This window comes from Asparagus officinalis, chromosome 5 (genome assembly GCF_001876935.1).
Source record: "Asparagus officinalis chromosome 5, Aspof.V1, whole genome shotgun sequence".
NCBI lineage: Eukaryota > Viridiplantae > Streptophyta > Magnoliopsida > Asparagales > Asparagaceae > Asparagus > Asparagus officinalis.
Window position 1 is genome coordinate 26,537,191 of NC_033798.1, and position 13,258 is coordinate 26,550,448.

At 35.9% G+C, this 13,258-nt stretch overlaps 1 protein-coding gene across 2 annotated transcripts in view; it reads right to left on the bottom strand.

The window, feature by feature from the left end:
• Positions 1-13,258, bottom strand: part of LOC109840673 (chaperone protein dnaJ 15) — a 34,543-nt gene that overhangs the window by 2,413 nt on the left and 18,872 nt on the right. For both annotated transcript variants that reach the window (XM_020409404.1, XM_020409403.1), the window contains exons 7-10: positions 9,539-9,628; positions 9,328-9,436; positions 9,077-9,225; positions 8,954-9,007 (exon numbers count right to left, since the gene is read on the bottom strand). In XM_020409404.1, coding sequence (XP_020264993.1) covers positions 8,954-9,007; positions 9,077-9,225; positions 9,328-9,436; positions 9,539-9,628 — 402 coding nt within the window. The remainder of the gene's footprint in view (positions 1-8,953; positions 9,008-9,076; positions 9,226-9,327; positions 9,437-9,538; positions 9,629-13,258) is intronic.

A 13,258-nucleotide genomic window follows, 5' to 3' on the forward strand; every position in this document is an offset into this window, starting at 1 on the left:
TGGGGGTTCAATTATTTCTTACCTTTTCCTCGCAGAAATTTTACATCTAGTTCTAGAGAAAGAGAAAGGGAAAAAACGAATTTTTGCCTGAGCAGTTAGGTACTCGGCACTGGATCTGGCATCTAGCATCTGAGTCAGGCACTTGAACACTTTAATTATCCCACTTTGGCTCTGCGGACATTCTTAATCTTAATAGTCATAATGAGCAGTTTGTTTTAAGTAGCAAAATAGTCATTCAAGACAATCCTTATACTAAGCAGTGGAGCTGTCATTGAAATAGATTTTTAGGCCAAAACTGCCCTCCTTTTTCTGTATTGCAAGAAATAGCTAGGAACAACTCCCAAAATCGAATTAACTAGAAAGTTTTCTAAACATTAGAAATAACTAGCAAGAAGTATTTTTAATTAAAATAACAAAAACGATTTTGCATCTAGACTTAAAAAACCCGATGAGGAACGGACCAAGAGGACTCCAATCTGAAAAGATTCGCCATTGTTCGTTCAAAGTAGAAAGGATCCAAAAAGATCACCACATGGCATTGGATCATCGGAGGGATGATTGCAATAAAATCACAGACAAATTCGGATCGGTGTCAAGGCAAGGTACTGTTCATGTAAATAGTAGCCATGAGTTACTGATCACTTGAACAGCAACCCAAAAAATACTTTTTTCCTTCGGATAGTAGGCAGCGGATTAATTTAAAAAGAGGACTTTGGAGGAGATTGAACAAACAAGACCTTAGGTACCGTTTGGCAAAGGGTTAAGTGAGGGGTTAAGACTTAACCCCTTCTTAACCTGCCAAACACAACAAATCTATATAAGGGTTAAAGTGAGTTAACCCTCCATAATTTGCCAAACATAAAAAATATAGAAGGGTTAAGTTAACCCCTCTAGAGGGGTTAAAATGAGTTAACCCCTCAAAATGAGGGGTTTACTACTACTTTTTAGATGGAATAAGAATTAACCCTTCTAATTATAAAAAAAATAGTCAAAATCATTGTTATTCCCAAACACTAAAACTGATCATAAGGGCTAAAATAAAACTTATTTAACGGGTTAATAATTTAGTCCTTCGGATTATCAAATGGGCTAAGTACATTAATCATTCTCTTTAACCCCTCTTCATTAACCCTTTGTCAAACGGGCCCTTAGAGAATAACAATAAATTTGGTTTCACGCCTAACAACTCACATTCTTTACAGAGAGGTTTTCTCAAGACTCAAAGTATTCTTCTTCATCAATAGTCCCCCGAAAAGAGAACACATGTTATTTATAAAAAAACCTAACTGAAAATAAATCTCAATCCTAACCACAAATCATAACTAATAAACCAAAGAAATCAACTAATGAACTAAACATCAGCAAACCAACTAAAAAGCTAACCAATTCAACAACATTATTCTCATCCTAATAAAGTTTTCCTAATCCTAACCATAGCAATTCAAATCCTTTAAGCTGGCTTGCATCAAATTTCCTGTTGTTAGAGAAAACTCGACCTCAAGTTTTATAATTGGAGAGCGGAAATTTCCATTGACAAGTTGAAAGTATTGTTGCACGCACTATAGGGGTTTTAAAATTATCTGCTTAATTTGATAACGAGTACGCAACGAAGGATCTAGAATAACAAGCTCTATTGGTGAACTATTATAGATTGGAGGCATTTTAAGATGCACTTCACCTTTAGACTCGGGCTCTGGATTGAATCGAGCTCGGACTCTAAATCAACACTCTAGTGTCTTTTTGGTTCAGGCACAAGCTTGGGCTTCAGCTTAGGTTTGTGCTTGGGGATAGGCTCGGACTTGGGCACAGGCTCAGGCTCTGTCACTTGATTTGCTTCTGCTTTTGGCTCCACTTCTAGCTTTGACTCTGGTTATGGTTTAGGATCTCAATGAGAGTTCTCTTCATGATCAATCTCCCTAACTTTTTGTTTATCCCATTCATTTAAGCTAGATTTTCTTTAGTTTCCCCAGCGTAATCAACTTGCTCTGATATCAAATGATGAGGAATAGGAGTGTGGTCAGGCTTGGCATGTTGAAGAGAAGATGGCAATGATGATGATCGGCAGCAGAGGGGAAGGGCTTGTCCAAGGGCATTGGCGATTGTAGATGGGATGTGAATAGGAAAAAGGGTTCTGCTCTTGATGATGAACAGTAATAGATAATGTTCATCTGTGAACAGTAATATGCTACTTTTTTTAGTAGACGATGAGGCAACAGATAAATTTTAGAGGAACAAAAGAACAAGAATTACTAAGAGGCTACAGATAAATTTGGCTTCATGCCTAGTAACTCGTGCTTACACAAGGTAGTTTTCTCAAACTCAAATATGTTCATCCATAAATAATCTCCCTGAAAGAGAGAATACATGTTTATAATAACCTAACAACTAAAAATAAATCTCAACTACAAGACATAACTAATAAAACAAAGAAATCAACTAATGAACTGAAAATCAAGTAACCAACTAAATATCTAACCAATCCAACAACATTATTCTCATCCTAAGTTCCCTAATCCTAACCATAGAAATCCAAATCCTTTGAAGCTGTCTTGTATCAAATCTCCCCTTGTTAGAGAATTTGATCTTGAGTTTTATAATGGGAGCATGAAAATTCCTTTGACCAGTGAGAAGTACTGTTGCAAGCAATGTAAAGTCTTTAATAGTATTTGAAGTACTTGATAGCAAGTCGACGTAGGAGGATGTTGTATGAAGAAATCCATCATGGAATTGTCTTGAATCAGAAGTGACTCGAACCAGATGGTGTTTAGATCGCGCATGTGGATTTGAGGCTCAAATTCGAGCTCAGGTTCAGGCTCCAAATCTAGCTCAAGCTCTGGATCTGATTTCTGATCCAGTTCTAGTTTAAACTTTCGTTTAGGCTCCAATTTTGGGTTTGGTTCGAACTCTGGTTTTGAGTGTAACCTTGCATCTGACTAGGGTTGGGCCATTACTGTTGACGTTGCTTTAAGATTTGAAGAGGAGAGTAATACTTTCCAGTTCTAGTCGGACAACTAGAATACTTCTTTTCAAGCAGAATATTCATAGTTTCCCACAAACGCAAATATAATTGATAACCAAAATCATTATTAAACCACCAACCTTTAACTTCTCCTCTTGACCTACACTCAACATATGTATACATTTCACAATCCGACATATCGTAAATAGTAAGTAAATCTTCTAGTTCTTGTACCCATAGGTCCAAATTATTTTTTCCTCGTATCCATCAAATCCATAAAAATAGGACATATTGCCAAAATATAAAGAATTAAATTCAATTTATTGTGATGCGGGAAGGGGATATTTACCTATGATTATCATGGACTGCTGAACTTACTCTGATAGCAAATGATGAAGAACAGACTGAGAGGATTCGCACCTGAAAAGATTCACCATTGATCATACAAGGTCAAAGAAGGTGCAAAAAGATCGACACAGGATATTGGATCGTCAGAGAGGTTGATTGTGATGAAAACGGAGATGACTACAGATCGGCATCGAGGCAGGGTACTGTTCACGACTTCACGTAAATAGTGACCCCCAAAAAAATCTTTTTCAATGGGATGGTAGGCAGCGGATTAATTTGTGGAGAGGATTTTGAAGGAGATTTGAACCAAAAGAACTTACAGAATAACAATAAATTTGGCTACACCCCTAACAACTCACATTCTTTAAAGTTTTCTCAAATTCAAACATTCTCATTCATCAGTAGTCTCTGTAAATGAGAGAATACATGTTATTTATAAAGAAACCTTATACAACTGAAAATAAATCTCAATTCTAACCCTAAATCATAACTAGTAAAACAAAGAAATTAACAAATAAATTGAAAATTAGCTAACCAACTAAATATCTAACAAATCCAACAACATTATTCTCATGCTAACTAAGTTTCCCCATCCAAACCATAGCAATGCAAATACTTTAAGCTGTCTTTTGCATCGAACCTAACCCATTTCGTACCCGTAGATAACACCAAAACTTCATTCGACACTCATTGGATATTTGCATACACTTATTCAAATGCACTCTTATACAATACATGTTTCAAGTTAAACCATTTGTCATATACTTCTTGGACGTTTATCCTACACTTTATATGCAATTATTGAAACTCATTTGACATAAGATGAATTCAATGCAACCCATACACAATGCAAAACTATGATTATAAAGAGTAATTTGGATATCAAGTTAAAACAAGAGCAATTTGCTTTCATAGGTTTATATTACGAATGAAACATATAAATGTTATGGGCTTTTATTTCATAGCATTTGAAAATGAAAAAAAAACAATATTGATTACATGTAAATTATATGCTTTTTGCATGAAGACTTACGGAGTGAACAATATCCCATTAATAGTCAATAGTAATCCGTGAACAATTTTGGGTGAACAATAAAGTTTTTTGGAGAGAACATAAGGTGAAGGTCATTGGGCTAGAGAAACAAAGAACAAAAAAAGATAAATACAGATAAAGTTGTGGGCTTCATACCCTAGGTAAACCACATACCTAAAACACAAGATGCAATTCACATGCTTACACAAAGGTTTTCTAGAACTCCGAAAATTTATTAATCAATGCCTATTCTTAAAAGGAACACTTAACACTTGTTTATAAAAGAAACCTAATAACAAAGTATAAAAACAAATATCCTCCCTCACTAAAATCACAATAAAAAATAACTTCATAACTAAATCTCAAGTCTAAAATATCAACTACATTATCCTAACCGGAAAAAAAATATAACAAAATATCCTAACCACTTTTTAAATTGAATCAAGTCATATCTTGTAGGTTGTTCTGCACTAAAAGAGAAAAATTATATTTTTTCTTTTTGCTCTCTAATTCTTCACTTCAATTTAGATTGATAATTGTACATGTTTAAATATCGGTAGGAGCTATATACGTGACCCCAAATATGAATAAAACTTTAGAAAGATTCTCAAAAAACCTACCTTGAAAGAAATGAATATGAAAATCACTAGGCTAGAAGCGTATTGATTAGGGAATGAACAACCTAGGAATATAACTAAAGGATGATATCTAAATAATAGACTTTCCCTTTCTCCTACAAGGAACTTAGAGAACAAAGAGATAGTAAGGGACCTCATGATATCACTAAAAGAGTTAAGGTAGAAGCCCTTTCTAACAATGAAAGACATGCACCCAAGGCTTTCAACAATTACTTGGCGGACATGGCTTACTAATTTCGTCAGTATAACATGTCAAAAAACCATAGATTAAGTTTTTCTAAAACGAAGTTCTTCAAATCAGCAAAAAATTCACTAGATTTTCATTGAAAGACAACCACAACAAAAATGCTTAAGACCACTTGTAGAGCTTTGGGATGAGTTGAAGGAAAATTTGAAAGAAAAATATTTGCCACTCGCATATTCGAACAAGTTGTTAGAGCAATTAAATATTCTAATAGAAGGTAGTTTATCCGTCCAAGAATACATAAGTAAATTTGACGAATTGATGACTCGTGATGTCCAATAACCCTAGTGTTACACTGTTTAGGCTTCCTATTAGTTTTAGGATAGATATTAAAAGGGAAATGACCCACATTACAACCTTACAAGAAAATGTCCATCAGGTTGCTTAGGATTTTGAACAATACCTTAAGGCTTAAGGCATCCAACACTAAGGAATTTTCAAGTCGAGCCAAGGATCTATATTTGATCTAAATAGATAACAAAAACTAAAACTGATACCATCGAGGGATGAGTTCAGATGGTTGAGCGCGATCAATGTATTCTCCAAGTGCCTAGGTTTGATTCCCCGTCTCACATTCAACCGGTATTACTAGAGTTAATGATGGTAACACCCGGAGTTTATTTGGTTAGGTAGAGATCCTATTGATGACTCGTTGTTTTTGAGATGGGGTCCTCCCTAGGATGAAGGTGTGCCCATGTGTGTAGAGGATAATAATCTTTTGATTCCACCTCAGGATGGTCGCTTGGTTGTAGCTACCCTGACCAAGGTTTCCCTCGTACCCAAAAAAATTAAAAATGATAATAAATACTCATCAAATTTAAAAGAAAAATTCATTACCGGTAGCACTACGAATAAAAATAAGATGACTTCTAGATGTCTTAATTGTGAAGGTCTAGCACATTTAGTAGAGGCTTAATTGCACTTATGGTTTGATTCGTTTAGATTTATGGTTCAATTGAGGTCTAAACCAAAACAAGTATATGCTTATATAAATAACCAAAAAGAAGAATTGAGCCTCAATTGCGATTAAATTATTTTACAAAAGTTTTGCAATTGATGAATTTCTAGTCCAATATATCCCCAATATCCAACATTTACAACATTGATCATAAATTCAAAATATCTTAGATGATTTCTCTAATTCGCACTGCAATCTCTCTTTGTTAAGATAAAATAGTTCTGCAATATTTCTTTAATGTTTTCAATGAAATTTTCAATCTTCTGAAGTTCTTTAGCAAAACTCTAATAGGCTCTTTTACTTAAGTTTCTACAATTGTTTAGTAATCCTACATATGTATCATTTCCATTTTGTATTATTAAATAACATTAAGTATGATTAGATTTCACTTCGGATTATTATATTAGACATGCATATCATCTGATATGACACTCTGATATTTACTATATATCATTGATATTACCTCGATATCCGTAATCAAATATGGATTTTCATCGTCCAGTATTTTGCTGATAGTCGATATTTAAAACCTTGCCTCCACTTTAAATTCTCTCAAAAAAAGTACTGTTCACCTAAAACTGTTCGTGCGGTACTGGTCACCCAGTTACTGTTCATGCAATAAACAGGCAACTGTTGGTTCAGATTCAAAGATCATCCATCAAAGCCAAACGGATCCAGATCAAGTCAGATTTGCCATCCAAATTTTCCTCGGATCCTCAGATCCAATTCACGTCAATGACAACTTATTTCTTCCCTCCCATTGAAGGCCAGTTAGAAAGGTACCAGTGGCTCCTAATGATAAAGGTGGGTTTGTTAGAGGTTGGGCACTAAATCCTCAATGTTTATATATTATTCAACGCCCAGGCACTTGAGCACTCACCTAAACAGTAAGACATTACTTAAAACACGGCAAGAATACCAGTTAGGTCCACCTAGTTGCATCTAGTATACTTCATTTCTCATAGATTGTGAAAGTTGTTTGCCATATATTTCTGAATCCTTAAGGCTAAAGCTTTTTTCTCGTCCTTTTGAGAATTTTCCGCATTTAGTTCCATCCGTTAATGCAATATCACTTGCACACCACATTGCAACAGAATACACTACAGGCTCCAGCATGTTCAACATATATCTACCCCAACATGTGCTAAATACTTCTAAGTTACATATGTGACATGTCCAACATGTCTGGTCTTTGACAAGCTTGGATGTAGTTATATCCTAAGAAGCACCGACTCGTTAAAACTCCCCCTGTCCCCGTGTCCGACGCTTGTCGGGGACGGACACGCGTTCGACACGCGTTCGACACGCGTCGGACACGGCGTCAACGGCGTCGACACGGTCAGCCCTAGTCGACACGGCGAAGTTGAGGGCGACACGGCGAAACCAGACTTTGAAACCCAAACCCGAAACCCAATTTCAAACAGAAACCCAAACCCTAACCCTAGTCGTGAGAAAACTTACCCGATTGAAGTCGAAAGGGCTCTTGCGAAGTGAAGAGGCGCCGCCATCGTCATCCTCATCGTCGTCGTCGTCGTCGTCGTCGTCGTCAGCTCCAAGGTCAGTCCCTCTCTCTCTCCCCCCGATCGATCTATCCCTTCCCCTCTCTGGTTCTCTCCTTCTCTCTCTTATCTCTTTCTCTCCCTCATTTAACTTTTTCGCACTCTCACCAAAAAAAAAAACCCGTGACTTTCCCCTTTCAAAAAAAAAACCCACAAACGACGCCTTAACCCCACCACCCACTGTTCTCCCCCTCTCTCTCTTTAAAACCGCACACAGATTCAAAGAACCCCTGTCCCCCCACTAACATGGTTTCATATTTTAAAATATATGTTTACTGTTCCTCTGTTCTCCCCCTCTCTCTCTCAAAAAACGCACAAGGATTTCAAATAACCCCTGCCCCCCACTACGGTGCTTACATATTTTAAATTGGGTGGTTACTGTTTGCCACTTTGTCATTTTTCTTGCTGTTTAATGCTTCACTTTGTCATTTTCCTTGCTGTTTGATGCTTCACTGTTTGGGGCTACTGTTTACTACTTTGTCTTTTTTAAACTGTTTTGCTACTGCAAGATAATTTTCTAATGTTAACTATTATTTGCTTACTGTTCTACTATTGTATGCTAATTTAAATGTTAATTAGGATTGTTTAACTGTTGTTTGCTTACTGTTCTACTATTGTAAAGTAATTAAAAAATCTAGCCGTGTCGCCGTATCGCCGTATCCTATTTTTTGGGGTTTTGCCGTATCCGTGTCCGTGTCCGTGTCGTGTCCGTGTCGCCGTGCCCGTGTCCGTGCTTCATAGGTTATATCAGGCCGATCGTATCATGGCTAATTCAAATTCTATGAAGTACAAATTTATGATTGTATCCATGATGTGTGTGTATTTCCAGGTTCATGTTTGTCCAACAGAATGAATAAGCAACAGTTGCAATACTCCATCATAAACATGGAACTATCCATATTGGGAGGCTCGATTTGCTGACAAAAAGAATAAGGGATTATAGTTATAGATATTAATTGCATGACGTACGTTAATTTCATGATAGAACCTAACATGTTAACTTAGGCAGTGAGATTACAAGAAAAAATAGTACACAGGTTTAAAAGGAGATAGATAGCTCTATTAACTGAGATGGACGTAATGAAGATACCTGGAAGGAAATAACTGATGGAAGATAAATTTTCTAATTTGCAGAAGTTATTTAAAAGAAGAGAAGTAGCACCTCTAACGACAATAGATCAGTTAATATGACTAAGATGTGAAAAGAGACATACAGATTGCTTTTCTTGGTTAAGTTTGGCAACCACTTCATTGTATCTTGCCAATGCCTGCACAGAGGGTCAAATATTGAGTTTCTAATCAGCTTCTAATGATGCGAGAAGAATTAGAATTCCTACTTTTCTGTATTCTACTTCAAACTGCCGTAAGTCATTCCTTTTTGCTAATATTTGGGCCTCAATCTCCTTCAGTTTCTCAGTTGTATCCTCAAACGTTTTTGCACACACAGCCTCAATAGTATAAGTTGCAGGCTTGAAAAAATTATCGCCTGAAAAGTTATTTTTTTTAAAGAAGGATGAAATTCTCGATAGAGCAGTAGATGCTTCTTAAAAGAATTGGAGTAGAAATAAGAATGCCTGGTAGAGCAGACCATAAACAGCAAAAATGTGGGTGCCAGATTTTAACTCAGAGACTTCACACGGCTGAAGACCGTCCAACCTTTTGAAGAAAGCATTATCAGGGTCTTTTGCCATTGCTAACTGCAACATTGAAGACTAAAATTTAACACTTCAACTACAATGCTGATTTCACAATCATAAGAGATGTAGGATAAAGCTTTGAATATAATAGATCCCATATACCGCATTCACTGTTGAATCCATCCGGTAAACTTGAAAATGCAAGAAGTACATCCCTGCAGATGTAACCTTCCCTGTCTTGTCACTATCTTCCTGCAGTAACACGTATTTACTAGATATCAAATTACTTGATTGATCCACAAGAACTATAGAAACTGCTACTAGAGAAGCAATTAACAATTTCTTTTGTTAATATAAATACAAACTTAAGATCAACTGACTAAAGCTTTAATTCATGGTACTGCGACTTTGAAGAAATGAGAATATATTCCCCAGCATTAGGAGACTAGTATATATGCAAACTTTAAGTCAACTCACTTGGTAATCTCAAACAACCATGTTTTTGACCTATTATTGAATCCATATTTTAGAGGCTAGAAACAAGTGGATACAATGATACAAAAGGTGCTAGGCGGACTAGGCTTTGAGCCGGCGGACTAGAGCCTAGATGCCTAGGCAAGACAGCGCCTAGGCGTTTGACTATTTTTTAAAATTATTTAACTATAATGATTGATAGAAATATGTATTAAATTCATATAAAATTGCAAAAAAAAGATAGCAATCTTAGATCTAAAATAAACTATGCGTACTTAAATACTAAATAGCCAAAATAATAAATAACAATGTTATAGAAAACGCTAGGAGGCCTAGGCGTTTGACCTAATGCCTAGAGCCTAGGAGGTTTTCTTTTTTAATTTTTTATTATAATAATTGATAGTAAATGCCAATGTTATAGAAAGCTTAGGTGTCGGACTAGTGTCTAGGCGGATTTCTTTCTTCATTTAAATGGTGGTCGAGGAGGTTTTGCTGAAGGTCAAAGGAGGTAGTGGAGGTGTTCATATTTAGAGGTTAAAGGAGTTTGAATGTGGTTGGAGGACGTGGAATCCAGCAACACAGAAAATCACAATCAATGCCTATAGGGTGCAACCCATGCTCCCCTAAACACTCCCAAAATCTAGGTGAGCAGCCTAGGTACTACTGCCAAGACGCTAGTTAGCCAGCCTAACCACCTAGACCTAGGCGGACTAAGCGGAGGCTTTTTAAAACAGTGAGTGGATATGGGAATTTACCAAAGATGAATTGTGTAGAAAGAAAAAGCATTATGTATAGGGATCTTAAGAGATTCAAAGGAGGTCACTGATGCATGTATTGTATATAAATCAAAAGGATTTGATGTTTCCCCACATTGAGAGTGGTGCGAGAGTATTAGGTAGCAAGGTTATCGATAGCGGATAGCGTCGCGTAGCGGTGAGGCATCGCTAAGGCTATTTCGGGCTATTGCGGCAAAATAACAGTAAAAAACACAAAATCAAATAGCGGTCTAATATAGGTATGTATAAATACTAAAAAAATTAAAGAAAAATCTAAAAAATCTAAAAGTACATATTGGATGATTTAAAGAGACCCTAAATATGAAATAGACATGTAACCATCACGTAATACCGAAGATAACTGGAGGAGTCAAAAAATCATCGTCTTCGAAAAGAAGAACTTAGCGATGACAGGACTGCCCTAAGAGGAGCTCACAATGAATGAGGTGAGAGGAAGTATCAAAGTAGGTGCCAGAGGCTATAAGAGGAGGCGAGAGTATGCTGAAAATCACAGGAGACGGTGGAATGCAATGGTCAATGATTGAGTTTAATTTTAAAAAAAAACCTCAAACCGCTTTTAAATAGCTGTCAAAAAACAAATTTCGAATGCAATCGTTCACTATTTACCATTATGACACACTATTGGCCGTTTTTACGAACAGACATATTTCACAATATGTCACCGCTATTGCGCGATAGCGTAGCGGAGGATAGCGCCGCGGGAAGGGAACGCTAACGCTATTAGCCCGCTATTGCGGGGCTATTTACCGCTATTTATAACAGTATTAGGTAGTGTACGCAAATAATCTTGAAGTCTCTGCCACCACACAAGTTCCAAGGTTGGGTAAGGATTGAGGGATATATAATTGTATAGTAAATCTAGGATTCTACATTTTGTAGGATGAATCTATGATTCTACATTTTGTAGGATGAATCTATGATTCTACATTTTCGCAAAGCAGTATATTTTTACTCAGCCCACTTTAAGTACAAGCTTGATATCATCTTAAAGTTAAGTCATAATTCTAAATTTGTAGTAACAGAGAAGGATGTATTTTTATATTCTAAAATATACACTATAAAGTTTGTTAAGTACTTAATGAGATCTCAAGATAAAATCAAGTATCCGACATTTCGCACACTGAGAGTGGTGTTAAAGTATAATGCAGTGCAGCAGTGTACATGAATAATCATAGTCTCTGCCACCACAAAAACTCCAAAGTCTGTTCAGGATTGAGGAATACATTATTGTGATTGAGCATTCTTCTGTGGGATCAAATCTATGATCATTCATTCTACATTATCACAAAGCGGTATTTTTTTCTCAATCCAAGTTCTGTCATCTTCAAGTCCTAACTACTATGCCATAACTCTTTTAAGTTTTTGTTAGCACTGAAGAATGTATTTTGAATACTGTAATGCACACTGTAAGGTTTATTAAGTACTCCAAAATATTTCAAGATGAAGGTTCCCCACATACAAACCATGGGTTCATTATAAGTGGAACATCATTTAAGGGCTGTTTGGTTGGCATGAAATGGATATACAATAGCAAATGTTGCAACTAAATTTCTATTCCTGACATTTGGTCTACAACAAAGCGGTTGAAGATGGTAACTATATTTCCATTTTGTAGACAAAGGCTGCAAACAATTTGGTCACAATAAATGTTTCAAGTCTTTGCATTAATTAATTAAACAAAAAATTAAAGCAAGTCATCAATTAAGTTAACCTAACTCAAAAAATGTAGATATTTTCACATTTGAAGATAAACCAAACTTTTTAATTTTTTTTCTCTTCTTTTCTTTTTTTCCTTTTCTTTTTTTTTTCTCTAAATGAATGATGAATATGTATTTCATGCAACAAAAAATACAAACATCTTTTGCAACTAATCAAACATTAGATTTGGATTTGCAAATGTATTTTCCACATTAAAAATATAGATAGCCAAACATGAATTGGAGGTTTATTTCCAGCAACAAATGCTGCAAGTGATATTTCCTGCATGCAACATTTACTGTGATTGCACTTGCAGCGTACCAAACAGCCCCATAGATGCAAAATGGGCTAGAGATTGTGCCACAACTCTAAATTTGTGGCAATACTGATGGATATAATTTTATGTTCTAAAATGTGCACACTAGGGTTTATCAGCTACTTAAGAGATTTCAATATAAAGGTTTTGCACGTACAAACTGCAAGCTCATGAAAAATGGAATAGCATTTAGATGCAAAATGGGCTAGCACCTCGCCACAACTCAAAGTTTGTAGCAATAATGAAGGATGTATTTTTATATTCTAAAATGCATACTATAAGGTTCGTTAACTACTTCAAAGCGATTTCAAGACGAAGGCTTCTGAAATACAAACTGGTCCACGAAAAGTGGATAGCACTTAGAAACAAATAAGCTAATTCTCATGATGCTTCGTGCTTGAACATCTATATGGTGTTACTACAATAATATTAAATAAAGTCGAGGAATAATGAATATGTTGCTTGCTCCAGTGCAAAGAAGGGGTGGTTGTCTATTTCCCTAAAAATAAAAATATAATAATATAAAGGACAAAATGATCAAATCCCCTTAAAAAAGTGTTGGCGAAATCTTAACTCCATTCCAAAAATACCAATTTG